At 45.5% G+C, this 14,703-nt stretch overlaps 1 protein-coding gene and 1 pseudogene across 2 annotated transcripts in view; both read right to left on the reverse strand.

Annotated features, from left to right (window-relative positions):
- Window positions 1–3,776: 3,776 nt before the first annotated feature.
- Window positions 3,777–14,703, reverse strand: part of GLP2R (glucagon like peptide 2 receptor) — a 79,986-nt gene continuing 69,059 nt past the window's right edge. For both annotated transcript variants that reach the window (XM_053672634.1, XM_053672635.1), the window contains 2 exons: window positions 6,088–6,129; window positions 3,777–5,093 (listed from right to left, as the gene is read on the reverse strand). In XM_053672634.1, the coding sequence (XP_053528609.1) occupies window positions 4,758–5,093; window positions 6,088–6,129 (378 nt within the window). In that variant the 3' untranslated portion in view covers window positions 3,777–4,757. The remainder of the gene's footprint in view (window positions 5,094–6,087; window positions 6,130–14,703) is intronic.
- LOC119056601 (synaptosomal-associated protein 23-like) lies at window positions 11,998–12,952 on the reverse strand (annotated as a pseudogene).

Here is a 14,703-nt window from a genome sequence, read left to right on the forward strand (position 1 = left end):
ATGCTTGTGGGGTTCGGAGCAGGAAGGATCTATGTTGGAAGCAGGATAGAACTAAATCAGAGGAGTCAGGGATGCTGCAGGTAACATGGGTCTAGTTGCCTAGGTGGCCTGGGCTGGGGACCAGCAGTGGAATGGAGAGAATGGGGCCCCTCTGGAGATATGGAGGGGGTAGACTCTACCTCCCTGGTTTTGGATGGAGCGGGAGGAGCAAGGATGGCAGCCAGGTGTGTGGCTTTGTTGCTGGGTAAACTGGGATGCTATCTGCCAAGATGGGAATGGGATGGGGGGAGTGACTGGGTTCAGGAGATAATGACAGGTTCAGTTTTCATATGGTGAAAGGTGAGGACAGATGTGCTTGGAGGTCCCTCATTTTAGAGACAGGAAAAGGAGGCCCAGTGTCAGCAAGCAGTTTGCCCAGCTGATGAGCAGAGGCCAAGGCTGCCCACTGGTCCATGTTGCCTTATAAGAGCAGCAGGACCTGAGCAGAAATCACTTCACCAGTAGATTCTCAAGATCACTGAAGTCACTGTTTGGAAGGCCCACTTATTCTCCAGTTTTAAGTTCCAAGGTGAGGTCAGAAAAATATGCAGATGTCCTAGATACTTCACCGACCTTTGTGCACCCCCTGAAACAGGGGCATCTCCACTTGCTGGTGTGCAACCCCCTGAAACAGGGGAGTCTCTGCTTACTGGTGTGCACTACCCCCGAAACAGGGATACCTCTGCTTGCTGGTGTTGGGGGTGAGTCCCGCCCCCACCCCCAGCTTTAACCACAGCAATGGCACAATTGCCATCACCAGAGAGTGCTGCTTTTTGTGGAGGGTGACCTTAACACTTAGGTTTGGAGCCAGGCATCCTGCTAGATGCTGGGCATTATTTCATAGAGGGAGGTGTTATCCCAATGGTAGAGAGGGTGACGTTGAGGCCATGAAGCCAGAGCAGGATTTGGTACTTAAACCAGACTCCCTTTGATTGCACTAGGCTGCCTCAGTAGTCCTGACCCGGAGGTAACAGGACAGAGAATTCTGTAATACCACAACACTGAAACTGGGAGGAAGAGGGGACACACGGCACCTGGGCCAGCAGGTGCCAGCAGTTCCGGGAGAAGGGAAGTTATTAGTAGACTCACCTGCTAAGACACCCCTCTGGTGTCAGACATAGTGAGGCATCCAGGAGCCAATGCCGTGGGAGAAGAAAGACCTTGGGTCTAGCCCAGGGTGGTTTCGGGGTAGAACCAAAGGGCTCAGTGCCTCACTCTGGTGCTCCTCCTCCACCCCACATACTACCCTCCTGAGTGAATCTGGTTGATTAGAATGTGAGGTTGCAGGGTTTTCACTCCTCTCTGAGGTCAGGGCATCCATGTCACTCGAGTCTAAAATGACAGATACTACATAGTAGCCTTGTTGGTCTGTTGTTCAATGAGAGGCATAAAGGGGCCACAGGATCCCCTACTGGACAGTAAAGAACCCAAGAGTGGTGACCTACTTAGTACACTCATTAGCTTGGGTGGCGGGGCTGCTTGAGCTGGGGTCCTGTACAGCCCTGGGGCCTCTACAGAGAAGATGCTTAGAGAACCCAGAATCAGTATCAAGTCTAACTGGACCAAAGAGAAGCGGAGGTAGAGGTGGTGGTGAATTACATCATGCAAGAGACAGAAGACCCAACACAGACTGTTTTGGCACAAGTAGCAATTTATTGACTCATTAACTGAAATTCCAGGAGGAGCACTAGCTTCAGGTCTTGCTCAGCCCAGGGCCTCTGACAATGTCTCAGGGCATTGTCATCTCCTGGGTCTGCTTTCCACTGTGGAGGCTCCATTCTCAGGCAGGCTTTACCCCGTGCTGGTTCTAATTTCAGTAGAAAAAAATGCCTTTCTATGCAGTGAGTCTTAGCCAAAATCCCAGGACTGTCTCTGACTGGGTCACCCATCCCTGCTCCAATATCTGGGCCCAGGAGGAGGCCGTACTCAAACTGGCTCAACAGACTTTCATGTCCATCCTTGGGGCTGAGGATGGAGTTCAGACTATTTGACTTCAGGAACCAAGAGTGGGAGATAAATAGTCTCCAAAGGGAAGATTTGGGTGCTATTAGTATAGGAGGGATGAGTTGTGAAAACATGTCCACTATGGAGACTTTGGGAAGTCACTTCACCTCTGAAGTTCTGCTTCCTCATGTACCTATAAACTCGATGGCAGAAATGGATCTCATCAAGGAGAAAAGCCAAAGTGACCTGTCCCCTATTGCCACCTGCTTTCACAGGACCCCTAGCCTCCTGTGCAGTGCCCCTCAGGTATTTCTTAGCATCCCCACAGATTCACCAACGGGTCCCTTCAGGCTGGGAACAGAGCAATGAACTCTCTTGAGCATGGGAGCCCTTCAACCCCAGTGGGAAACAAATGCAAAAGAATCAACAAAATACAAATCAAATTAAATAAACTTGTTAATTTTAATCATTAACAGGACAAGTGCAAGCAGTGTGTGTGCACCACCCCATTTGTGGAGTGAGGGGAGAAGGACATATTTACAAAGCTATGAAAAAAAAACTCCCTTCCCCTATTAGTGAGAGGGTTCTAGGTAACTGACCCCTGGCAGCATGTGACGCTCCTGAGACATTTCTGTCCTGCGTCATCTGATGCACATGTACTAGGCACCTACTCAGAAGGAGCTGTGCTGGGTACAGGCTGGGAATATGACATCGCCCCAGATTTCCTGGAGCTAACAGGCTCGTGAGAAAAGGCAGGAACATTTGCAGAGAGGAAAAATTAAGACATGAGATTTGGCAATTGAATCATGGATAACCTGTACACCAAAAAACAGATCTTTGTTACACACTTGCCTAATGCCTTTGAAGCTGCTTCAGTTTCATCCTTTGCAAAGCAGAGCCAGGACTAGGGCAAAGGCCAGATGAGCGGTGACCTCAGAGGCAAAATTCAGTGGGAAGGAGACAAACAATTCAACAATTAATCTAAATCATCTTTGAGTGCAATAGTTTAAAAATAAAAATTAATGTTCAAAAGTTCAGAATGACCAAAATTGCACTTGCATGAGCTTCCCTGGCTTCCCTCACCCTCATCCCAGCTCTGGTTTCAGTGAAACATCATTTGTATGATGGCCCATAGGCTGTAGTTTGCATATTTGATTCTTTTTAAATATTGCATTAAGATATTGCTGACCTTGACAATCAAAGATTTTTTAAAGTACTCTCAAATCATACACCCTCACTTGCCTCTAGTCCCAGCCCTACTGCTAAGGACCCTTGAAAATAGAGTTGCCAGGTGAAATATAGGATGCACAATTAAAACTGAATTTTAGATAAAGTATATCTCAAGGGATATATGTTTACAAGGTTATTTGCTTATCCAGAATTCAAATCTAATGGAGCATGATGTGTTTTTATTTACTAAATCTGGCAACCCCACTTGAGAAGTGACATATAGCCCCCTTCTAACATAAGGTACTATTTAGTCCCATGACATCACACCCCACCCACATACACATACATTTTACACACTACACAGGCAACATTCCTAAGCATCAATACCCTGTTTCCACAGGATGCTCCTCCTCCCATCTTCTTTCCACTTCTTGTCTTAGAGTTTCACCCACTGAGCCAGACCCTAATTTCCTGGGCCCTCCTCAGCCTCCAGAAGCACCCTCTACTCAGGGTCTGGGACACCACTTGGATTTTGTGTGGGCAGAACGGGTTGCACAGGCCCGGCCCTCTCAGTGGCCTCAGCCCCCCACCCACCCCCCAACCCAGCATGCAGCCCTATTGCTTCACCTGACCCCTCCAGCTTTCAGCATCCATTTCCACACGGGGAGTGCAATTCCTGTCAGTGGGCACTAGGGGCAGGGAGAGCAGTGGCAAACCTCCTGGAGCACCAATGTGTCAGTGGCAAACCAAAAATGGCAGAGAAGGGGAGGGCAAGCAAGGCTCAAGGAAGCCAAGCTGAAAAAGGCAGGCAGAGCCAACAAGAGTAGGAAAGGACCAATGGGGGCCTCTCAGAGGGGCCCTCGGGTCCGGGATCAAACCTGAGAGGAAGGAGGGGGCTGTTACAAGTAAGACAGAACTTCTGCTGGAGACGAGATGGAGAGAGGAAGGAAAGACTTAGGAGAGGAGGAGGGGAGAAGAAGGAGAGGAATCAGGTTCTGTGGGCAGTGGGGGTGCCACTCTGTCTGAGGACAGCAGGCACATCACTGCCAGACTTCTGAATTCAGAGCACCACTGGCTTGGCCCACCATTGGCCATCTAGGCGGGGTTCTAGCTCTACACACTTGGGCTTGCATCAGAACTACCTGGGAAGCTCTTTACCCAACTGCCACCCCCGACCATCCTTCCAGACACACTGTTCCATACTCTGCCAGGAGCCAGACTATGCAGGTAAAACCCTTCCCAGGTGGTCCTTCTACACCCTGCACACAGCCCCACATGGAAACCTTGTGCCACCAGGTAAAGAAAGAGATGCCACATGCCCTATTTTATAGCAGACATCTCTCTGTATCTTGGGGCTCCATTCACTTGAATTTAGGGCCAGCCCCAGAGGCTGGTGGTCATTCTGGAAAACACCAGTGGGGTTATTAGGATGACAAGGGCAGGCAGAAGGGGTGAGCGTTTATGCAACCTCAAGGAGAGCAAAGTGGACTGAGTGCAAGAGGAGTGTAATGAGTGTGCCCCACAATACCCATCTGGCTTGGCTGCCTCCTCTGCCACCCAACTCAGGAGTCCCCAGTGGGCAGAGCCAGAGCCCAGCTGCCTGCCTAGGTCTCACTCTCCTCCAGAATCTCCTCCATGGTGTGGGCCAGAGAGAAGTCTCCCTCACTGCTCTCGGACAGGCTGCAGCCATAGGACCAGGCTGCATGGCCCCGTTGGGACCTGGTGCCTGGCTCCCCCAGGCCCTGTGCAGTCAGCTGCAGGAGCTGCCCGCTGCCAGGCAAACACGGCGGCCTCTGCAGGGCCCTGGCACTGTCTCCCTTGGAGAACTTCTTGGGACAATTCCTCAGGAACCGGAAATTCTTCTCTAGGACCCAGGCTCTGCAGCCCGAGTGGTGGGCTAGCAGGAAGCGTACCCAGGACTTCCGCAGCTCGGCCTTCACCTGCCAGAGGAGAAGAGGGCAGGGTTACTGTCTCAGGGTAATTTGGTCGAGCGACCTCTCAACAAATATTTACTGATTAGGTGGTGAATCTGGGCCACCTTGGGAAATATACCTTCTACTTGGGGAAAATGAACAAAGAGAAGTGAACCAACCCATTAGCAGAGCAGATGGAAGTGACACTGGGAGTCTATTAAGTGAGACAAGGAGGGAAGGAAACAAAGTTTGGGATATGGTTGAACAGAAAGGAAAAGGAAAGGACTGTGTCACGGTGGCATTGGAGGCCCACCTGATGAATGAAGGACCCTGCATGAAGCCGTGAGCAAGATGAAAGTGGGTTTGCTGTCAAGAAGCTTACATTCTGGAGGGAGGAGACAGAAATAAACGTTTGAGCCTGGGGTGGGGGGAGGAGAAGATGAAAGGGGACTAGAAATTTCCTTGACTCCTGAGATCAGGTGAAAACTGTTCTGGCTTCTGCCCCTTTCAAGCTTCTTTCCCAGGAGCAGAGAACTGGTTGGGGATATGCAATAGGGATAATAAAAATGATCATAGTTATCAGGTATTAGGCCTTTATCACGAGCTCGGCATGCCCAGGGCAACATGAGAAGGTAGGGACAGTGGTTATTCCCACTTTACAGATAGGGAAATGGGCTCAAAGAGCCACAGTGACCTCAATCAGAGCTCCCAAGTGAGTGAGTGATGGCTACCGTCTGGATGTCTGGACTCCAGAGTTCAAGCCTGTGTCCTCTATCACACTCCCACTGCCAGCCTGTCTCCAGCAGGGCCAGGATGGGGTTCTGAGCTTCCTTACATGCACCCCATCTCCTTTTCCCAGTGATCTAAGCTGCCTCCTCCTCTCGCCCCTGGAAATTTGTCCCACTGCAGGGCAGTCACTGGACACTCGCCCATGGTACTGTCATGGAACCAGGGGACCCTGAGGGCAGCAGGATGCCAGCCCAGCCCTGCAGGAAGCTAGATGGCAGCATAGAAAACATACCTCTCCATTGGCAAAACAATACTGCAAGGCCACAAGCAGCCCCTGGAATGGAAAGAAGAGGTGGCATGAACTTTGACTCAGTAGGCACTGTGTCTGAAAGTCCAGAGTCCTGCCCCAGTTCCAGTAGCCCCCCGGAGAGGCAGGCACCTACACTGCTTGCACTGCCTAGAGTTAGTCACACTGGGCAACTGGGTTTCCATGAGGGCTCTTCCTTTGACACTCACCACCCATACCAGCCTAGGTATTTGCTTAGGTACTTGTAGGTCAATGATGATTAAATCCTAAAGATCCTGTATCATTCATTCAGCTATACAAATTCCATGCAGGGCCACTGGCTCCTTTCTCCTCATCCATGGTGGGCATTGCCTAATTTCTTGCCTCCCTTGAATCCTCTCCTTTTGGAAACTGACCTTCCCCTATTCCCTTTCCCTAGGCTTCTGTCAGGGTCAATCATGCAGTCCCCACATTCTAGGATGGCCATCACTACAATATAATCCACCCAAATGGTCATGCGACCTAATCTAAGATCCTGTCACTGGGAAAGAAGAGAGGGTTGTACCCTCTTCCCTAGATTTGACAGCTTTATAGTCAAAATAAGCCTGGAGATACTTCTGGGCATCTTGCCAACTACATGGAGAAAGCCCACCTAAGAATGAAGCCAACAGAGAGAGAGGCAGAGACTGGAGGCGATGAAAGGCAGAATTCTGGTGATGCTGAGTGTCTGGGCCCAGCGATGCCTAATTCTGATGTTTTCATTTATGTGAGATAGTAAACACCTCTTTTCCTTGTCAAAATATTTCTTTAGAAAGTATAGATGATTTCACACCAGTGGTTTCTCATTGCACCTAGATGAATATGAAACGTAGCCACCACAGGCACTAAGGTGATCTGAGGTGTCTGCACCACTGGCTACGCCTTGTACTGTGCTTCCCCAGGGCCCAGTATCCCCGCCACACAGGCCTCGGGCTTCCTCCAGCATCTCCAGCTCGTGTAGTAATTACCTGTTGCTGTGTTGCTGTATAACTTAGTGAACCAAAACCATACAGATTATCATCTCATATACTTTCTATGGGCCAAGAATCTGGCAGTGGCTTAGCTGGGTGATCTGAATCAGGTTGTAGTCTAAAGGTCAGTAGGAACTCCAGTCATCTGAGGGCTTGAGTTGCTTCCATGATGGTTCACATGCCTGGCCAGTTAGTGCTGGTTGCTGGTAGGAGGCCTCAGTCTCCCTCCACAGAGCTGATTGAGTGTCCTCACAACATGGCAGCTGGCTTCCTCCACAGGGGCCAAGTCAAAGGAGCACAGCAGAAGCCACAGCCCATTTAGGAACTGCCCTGAAAAGCTGCATACCTTCACATCCACAATTCTTATGGTCACACATGTCTTGCTTGGTACATTGTCAGACCACTTGTAAAATATGATGGGACCACTTCTTTCTGTCCTCTTCCTAGTTATTTAGAATTCTGGACCCAAGGATCACAATGAAAACAACGGACCACCTTTATATAACATTTTCAATGACCAAGTATTTGTGTCGGAAAAGTTTTAATAAAGGGATCATCTTTTGATGTTGGAAAAACTCTCTGGATTCACTGCTTAACTGCCAGAGGTCTTGGACCAAAGATCTTGAGTTAATGTTTGTTTCCACTGTTTTTCCAGACTCCTATGCTTCCTGATTTATTAAACAGTCTCACATCCCTGTGGTGTGAGGGTCTGTGGGGCTGGGGCTGTGTGTCTAATACACTGAAGCTAGCTGTGTGTACTGGGCCCAATGGCTTGAGTGTTTACAGAAATAATCTCATAAAACACCAGAACTCACAAGGAGATAACAAGTTCCAACGTGAGGGACCCAGTGCAGACCAACTCTCCCATTTCTCTTAGTAACATTTCTCTCAACCCCATTTCTGGTAAGGGAAGTTCAGCACCAGAAAAAAATGATGAAATTGAAAAGGAATTATAAAACAATGCCCTAGGGGAAGATTTTTATGCTCTTCCTCATGGAAGGCTGACATCTTCATGCTGACTATCACAACATCAATCAAATGGTGTAGATTCTCCCCAATCATGCGGAATTTTTTATGTCTTGTGCATCTAGCTACTCCAAGGCTATGACTCCTAAACAGGAGCATGGTGGTAGCAGTTAAACATTTTCATACATGCATCCTCACTGGAGGTTTTCAGGTGCCCTCTATAGGGGGCAGAGCCAGGAGTATTGGCCTTCGGGCCCATGATATTAGAGGGTGTCGTAGAGTGCGTCAGAATCCTCACGAATGAGTTAGCTAAAACAGGATTCCACATCATAGACATGTCTGTCATTCCCTCAGGTTCTGGATTCACTCTTTTAGGAACATCCTAGAGTCTGCTCAACTCTCATCCTAATAAAGTAAGTGTGAAGAGAGAGGCCCCAAAGGATATATGTCATCTCTACTTGTCAGTCTCTCCAAAGATCCTCAATGGTAGGAAGTGGTGAAAATTGCTAAGCAATAAGCACTTGAAAGAGCAAGGGACTCTCAAAAGCAGCAAGAAAAGATCCAGTGCTGATTCACTATGGTATGACCCACCAAATATGCCCCTGTGCATCTGCCCACCCATTATTCTCACCTCTGCGTGGTGGAATGGAAGGGAACAGTGCGGGGGTATTAGGGAGGTGGGAGGCCTTGGACCATGCACACCCACCCTAAATGTGTTTACCGGCTCAGCCCGCAGAGCCACTCTGCTTGCTTGCACTCCTCAGTGTTGTACTACAGTGAGTGGAACTCTGTCTGGCTGCAGATCCAAAGGATCCAGGGTGGTCACTAGACCCCAGAGATGGCTCCGATGGTTCCTCCCCCCTCTGTAGGCATATGCTCTTTCTCACCTCAAGAGGTGGACCTTATTCTTCCTTTGAATCTAGGATAAATTTGTGACTCCTTCTACCAATAATACAATGTGGTAAAAGTGACATTCTGGGACTTCTGCACCCATGTCTCAGGAATGTTGGAAGTTTCTACTTTCTCTTTCTCAGAACATTTGTTTTTGGGAGGCTCCAAAAGTCTAGCTGCCATGGTGGGAGATGTCCAACATACGTGGAGAGGCCACTTGGAGAACTGCAACTCCTTTGCTAATTGGTAGCCTCCGCTGAGCTCAGCCAACAGCCTGGGTCAATGCCTAGCCATGCAACTGAGCCATCTTGGATGTCCCAGGCCAATCAAGCCTTCAGATGTTTGCAGCTCGAGCCAAAAATCACATGTATCAAAAGGACCACTGCATCTGACTCCAGAGAGCCCAGCTCATGGAATCATGAGAGTTAATAATGTAATTACTGCCTTACACCATGACGTTTTGGAGTCATTTGTTACATACCAATAGATGACTCAGACATGCTTGCTCCCTTGCCAGAGAAGCATGATGGGACAGAATTCCTTCTCAGAAATCTTTCCCTTGGGGAAAAAAATGGCCACCAAGTACTACTGATATAACAGCTGCAGCTTTCTGTTGTTATTGTATTTTCTAATTTCGGATTACCTTTCAAAGAAGATTAAGACCAAACAACATAGGAAACCAAAATCACTAAACCTTAGCTTTTGAAATCTCTCAAAAGATTGACATAATTAAACATGGTTTTATACTGAAAAAAAAATGCTGATTGCTCCTCTGTCTCAGTTCAAAGCTGCACAAAATTCAGCTCTAATAGGAGGGAAATGGCCATCGTCCAGCTGCTCAGCCCATCCCTCAGGCTCTGTCTCCCTGGCCTTTTGTGGGTGTGTGCTGGGCAGGCACATTGTCTCCACTCTGCCCCCACAATTGCAGCACCTGACCCTGTCTGCTGGCAGGGGTTTATTTTGGTGTCTCCTGGTTCTGACCTGGTTCATGGCCCCGAGGGGCACGATGCTATGATGGTTACAAGTAGGGGTTGAGCTTAACCTCTGCCTACAAATTTACTTCTGGCACTTACTAGAGTTTGCAGGTTCTCTGAGTCTCAGTTCCTTCATTTTTAAAATGGCACAGTACATTCTCCTTCACAAGACAATGTGAGTATTCAATGAGATTGAAAGTATTTGAGAGTAGACGGATATTTTCTAGCATACCATTTTAACTCCTCTGCTTGTATTCATACTATATGTTTATCGTTACTTTCCTGGTTTCATAGCAGAGGCTACACCATGCATCTTAACTTGCCATAAGGTATTTCATATTAATACTAACAATTCTGGTAAAATACAGAAACATCTTCAATACAGTTCTATTCTTCCTCGTTCTTTTGTGCTATTATTATTATAAGATATTAGATCATTATATAATATAGTTTATAGCAATAATAAAGTTTATAATTATCTTATTAAATCTTATGTTTTTAAAATTAGTTGAATAAAGGAGAAAAAATATCTTTACATCTTTCATATTTACCTATGTGTTTACTTTTTCTAGTGCTCTTTCTTCATTCACATTTGAGTTATTGAGTCTTGTCACTTTCCTCCATCTGACAGACTACCCCTGGTATTCCTCTTAAGGAGGGTTGCTAGCAATAAGTTACCTTAGTCTCTGTTTATTTGAATATGTCTTTTTTTACCTCAATTTCAAAGCATAATTTTTCCTAAATATAGAATACCAGATTAAATTAAATTATCTTGTCTTTCAGCATTTTGATTACATCATTCCTCTGCTTTGGAGTCTTTCTTTCTTTCTTCTCTCTCTCTTTCAGTTACAAAATTTAACTGTAAGGATCAAGCCATGGTTATTGGTTAAACAACCCACATTCATAGCTTTGAAGTGCGTGGGCACTAGTACTTAAATAAAGGTGACAAATACCAATCAGATTCTCATAACACTGTTCAGGATAATTCTGAACACAGTTCAATACACAAGACTAAGAGTGATAGCAATCACCAATGATCAAACCAAAGGCATTGTTTTCCAAATCACTTTAAGTTAAACAGAATTCTAGCTTTCTAAAAGTCTACATCTACATAAAAACTCAAAGCAGTCTAAAGATGTTTCAACCTGAGATCAAAGAAAGTTTATATTTTTATATTTAAACATAATTCTTGACATTGAGGTAAATCTGAAATCACATGATGTAGTTTGTCAAATCTTCCCTCCAAAATTTAAGCCCTGCTTTAGAGAGAAATTCTCATGATACACATACATATTTATGTATTTTTCTTCAAAGACTAATGACAAATTTATGAGGTTAATAGGCTTGAATTGGAACCATGATGCTAATATGAAAATAAAAATCCACACATTTGTAAAAAGTGTTCTTGCATGGTGTAATATGAAATGTGATCACAGGATCTATGTATATATAAGAGTCATTAAGAGTTCAGGAATTAAGCTAATTTTAAGAAAAGTCATTCTATAATTTTTTGAAGCAGAGGTTATAAAGTTGTGATGTATAAAAATGTATTATGCATGATAAAAACTCCAGAACCAAGTATGAGCATAATTTGGCAATAACTGCAACTCAAATTAAAATCTAAATACGACTGGATCTTTACTGTGGCAATGCAACTTTTTGCTCTGTGGCCTGAGGTTTTACTAAGGAAACAACCTCTTAATCTCTTGCTTCTCCTCGTATTTCCCAACCCTGCCCCCAGCTTCCTTTTTCAGGGCTGTCTTTGGCAATGACTTCAAATCTTCAAAAGCAGAAGAACTCGTTACAGTAAATGAGGAGGGTGAAAAACAATGCTACATATGATGTAAAATAACCAAGCTAAGAGCATAAACTGAGAAAATACCAGAAGGAAGGCTGAGCAACTGTCTATCCTCAAGGGAAAAAGAGAAAACAGAGGAGCAGTTACTCCTTGCCCTTCCTTCTTCCACGTTATCTCCTGATTAGAAGAGTGTGGAACCAAACTTTCAAACTCTGAAAATGTGCTGACGCTGAAGGAAGAGGCGAGTGAGTAAATGCTGAGGAAGTACAGCAGGACTTCAGCTGTCAATGAGTGTCTTTACCCCGGCATCAGCAATGTCAATGTGATCTCTGCTAATGTCAGCCTTGTCTGTGATCCAGTCTATCTGTTGATTTTGAGCCTCAATCACAATGCCCGTGTCCAGGGCCATGTTTTTTAGATTTCCCAGGATACTGCCCACTTGAGTCAGGTTCTCCTCCATTTCACCTTCTCTGGCATCATTTGCTATATGTTTAATATATCCACCACTGGCTTCTCCTGTGGTTGCTTGCTGAGGCTGACCATTTGTCACTCAGGCTGGCTGCTTAGAGCCAACGTTGTTAAAAGAGTTGTCTTTGTGATCTCCCTATGTTCCTTAGAAGACTTGGCAGACTCAAAGTTCTTTGTCCTGTAGCATGAACAAACACAAAGGCCAAAGCACTTGTCAAGTTCTGTTTAAATCTTATCTGCCTCACACTGTCTTTATGGATTTGGTCCATGCCTTCTTCTATGTGGTTTAGTTGTTCCCCTTGTTCATCCAGCACAGTGACAGTCTTGATTCCTGCGTCCTGAGACTCAGTGGCTAAACCCAGGGTTCTCCTTGTACTTTCCAGAGACTCATCAGTAACCTGTTCAGCCCTCGATTGTATTTATTCTGATGACAGATTATCCCTGATGAATTTAAACTCTTGAGAGGTACAGAAACTGAAATGTGGATATTTCAGCAGTTCTGGGCACTCCTCTCTGGCCACGGCAGCTCTAGTCTCCACTGTTCTTGATCACAGTCAGCCATAATTCTATTGTTGGTCCCCAGATGGAATCAGTCATTTTTCTCTCGTTATTTTCAGTTACTTTCTTTTTGTGTTTGGCTTCCAACAGTTTAATTCTAATGTTTCTAGCTGTGAAACTCTTTGTTTTATATTATTTGGAGCTCACTGAGCTTCCCGGATGCCTAGATTAGTGTTTTTCATCAAATTGGGAAAGTTTTCAACCATTATTTCTCCAAATGACTTTTCTACCTTTTTCTAACTCCCTTCGCTTTTTGGGACTCCCATATGTGCGTGTTGATTTTCTTGATGGCATTTCACAGATCACTGCAGCTCTGTTATTTTTCTTCATTTCTTTTTCCTCTGTTTCTCAACCTAGGTAATCATAATTGAACTATCTTTAAGTTCACTGGTGCTTTCTTCTGCCACCTTAATTAATATGGAGCCTCTCTGCCCCAACTAAGATCATAGCCTCAGGCTGTGACATTGTCTTTGCTCGTTCTTTTGCCACTAAGAGCACTGATGTATCTGAAAACACTCAGGGGAGTGAGCTTCTTCTGCTGTCTGATTTATACCAAGCCAGTCCCTTTCTCCAGTGAAGCTGCTAGTTTTCGCTAGAATTTGCTCATTTATGGAGGAGGGGCTGGAGAGCAAGAACAGTCTCAGGACAAAAAAAAAAAACCCCACAGATTCCCACTGCTTTTACTCAGGTTCAGTAATTTTTCTTGGATAAACTCATCTCAATCTTTAGTATGCCTTTGATTGATTTCCAGGGTCTTGAAATGGATGTTATTGACAATTATGTCCAGTTTTATATTTGCTTCTTGCAGACAGGATTTGCCAAGCTTCTCTCTTCTCCATTCCAGATATCCTCCTACTAGACTAGCATTTTAAGATGATTAGTTCCAATATTACTACTGTATGGGGCCTTTGCGGTGTCCGTACTATTTGTGGCAGTCTTTTGCACAGTGGCCTTTGCTAATGAGCCATGCTTCCCAGTTTTCATGCCATGTGCAGTCTCCTCCCCTTCCATTGAGGCTGGGTCTTTAAATAGACTTACTTTAAAATAGTGTAAAGTAGTAGTGTCACTATGCAAGTTCAAGGTCTAGACATTTAGAAGACCTAGAAGTCTGCTTTTGTGCTCGTAAGAGCCCTGAACTGCCACATGAAGTGTAACTACCCTGCTAGAGAAACCATGAGAATAGAGCATACAGAGAGTGAGAGAACATGCAGAAAGTCCTAAGACTGCATGGGACTGATAAATGTAATTGACAGTGAGAAATGAAGCCCCAGAAACTTGACTCAAACAAAGCCACTCCTGCCAGCCCTAGTCATTCGAGCCTTTCCAGCTTAGGAGCCAGACATACAAGTGGAGAAGCCATCTTGTGAGTTTTAGCCAGGAGGCATCAAATGGCACAGAGGTGAGTCATCTTTGTCATGTCATACCTGGATTTCTGACTCCCAGAATCATGAGAATAAAAATAATTACTGCCATTTTGAGCTACTGAGTAATGGATAACAATTCAAGCAACGGTTAATTAAAATACCAAGGTAAATAAACCACAGCTGGCCTCCTGGTTCTTACTTCAGCCCCCACACATTTGTCAAGGTTTAAGAGCCTTGTGGTCTCAACTCATTGGTCCCTGCTGAAGTTGTGTTGTATTCTGAGTACACCACCAGAGGTAAATACAATGTTCATTTTGCACAATGCTCTGCAGAGAACCCAGTAAAAATAGGCATTTAATAAAAGGCTTCATGTTGACACAGTTAATATGATCCTGAGTCACATTAACAATTACAGCCCAGGAAACAGACCACTTTTCACTGCTTAGCCACTACATCATGCTGGCAGGATCAAAGCAACAGGTCCATCTACACTCCCTTCTAATGCCAAAAGCCCTCACTGATAAAGCCTGCTGATTCTAGAATTCTTATTTGCACCTGTGAGCTTTCTCAATCTTGAGTCTGTTCGGATCAAG

Source organism: Artibeus jamaicensis, unplaced genomic scaffold, assembly GCF_021234435.1.
Source record: "Artibeus jamaicensis isolate MK-2021 breed Jamaican fruit bat unplaced genomic scaffold, CSHL_Jam_final contig_781, whole genome shotgun sequence".
Lineage (NCBI taxonomy): Eukaryota > Metazoa > Chordata > Mammalia > Chiroptera > Phyllostomidae > Artibeus > Artibeus jamaicensis.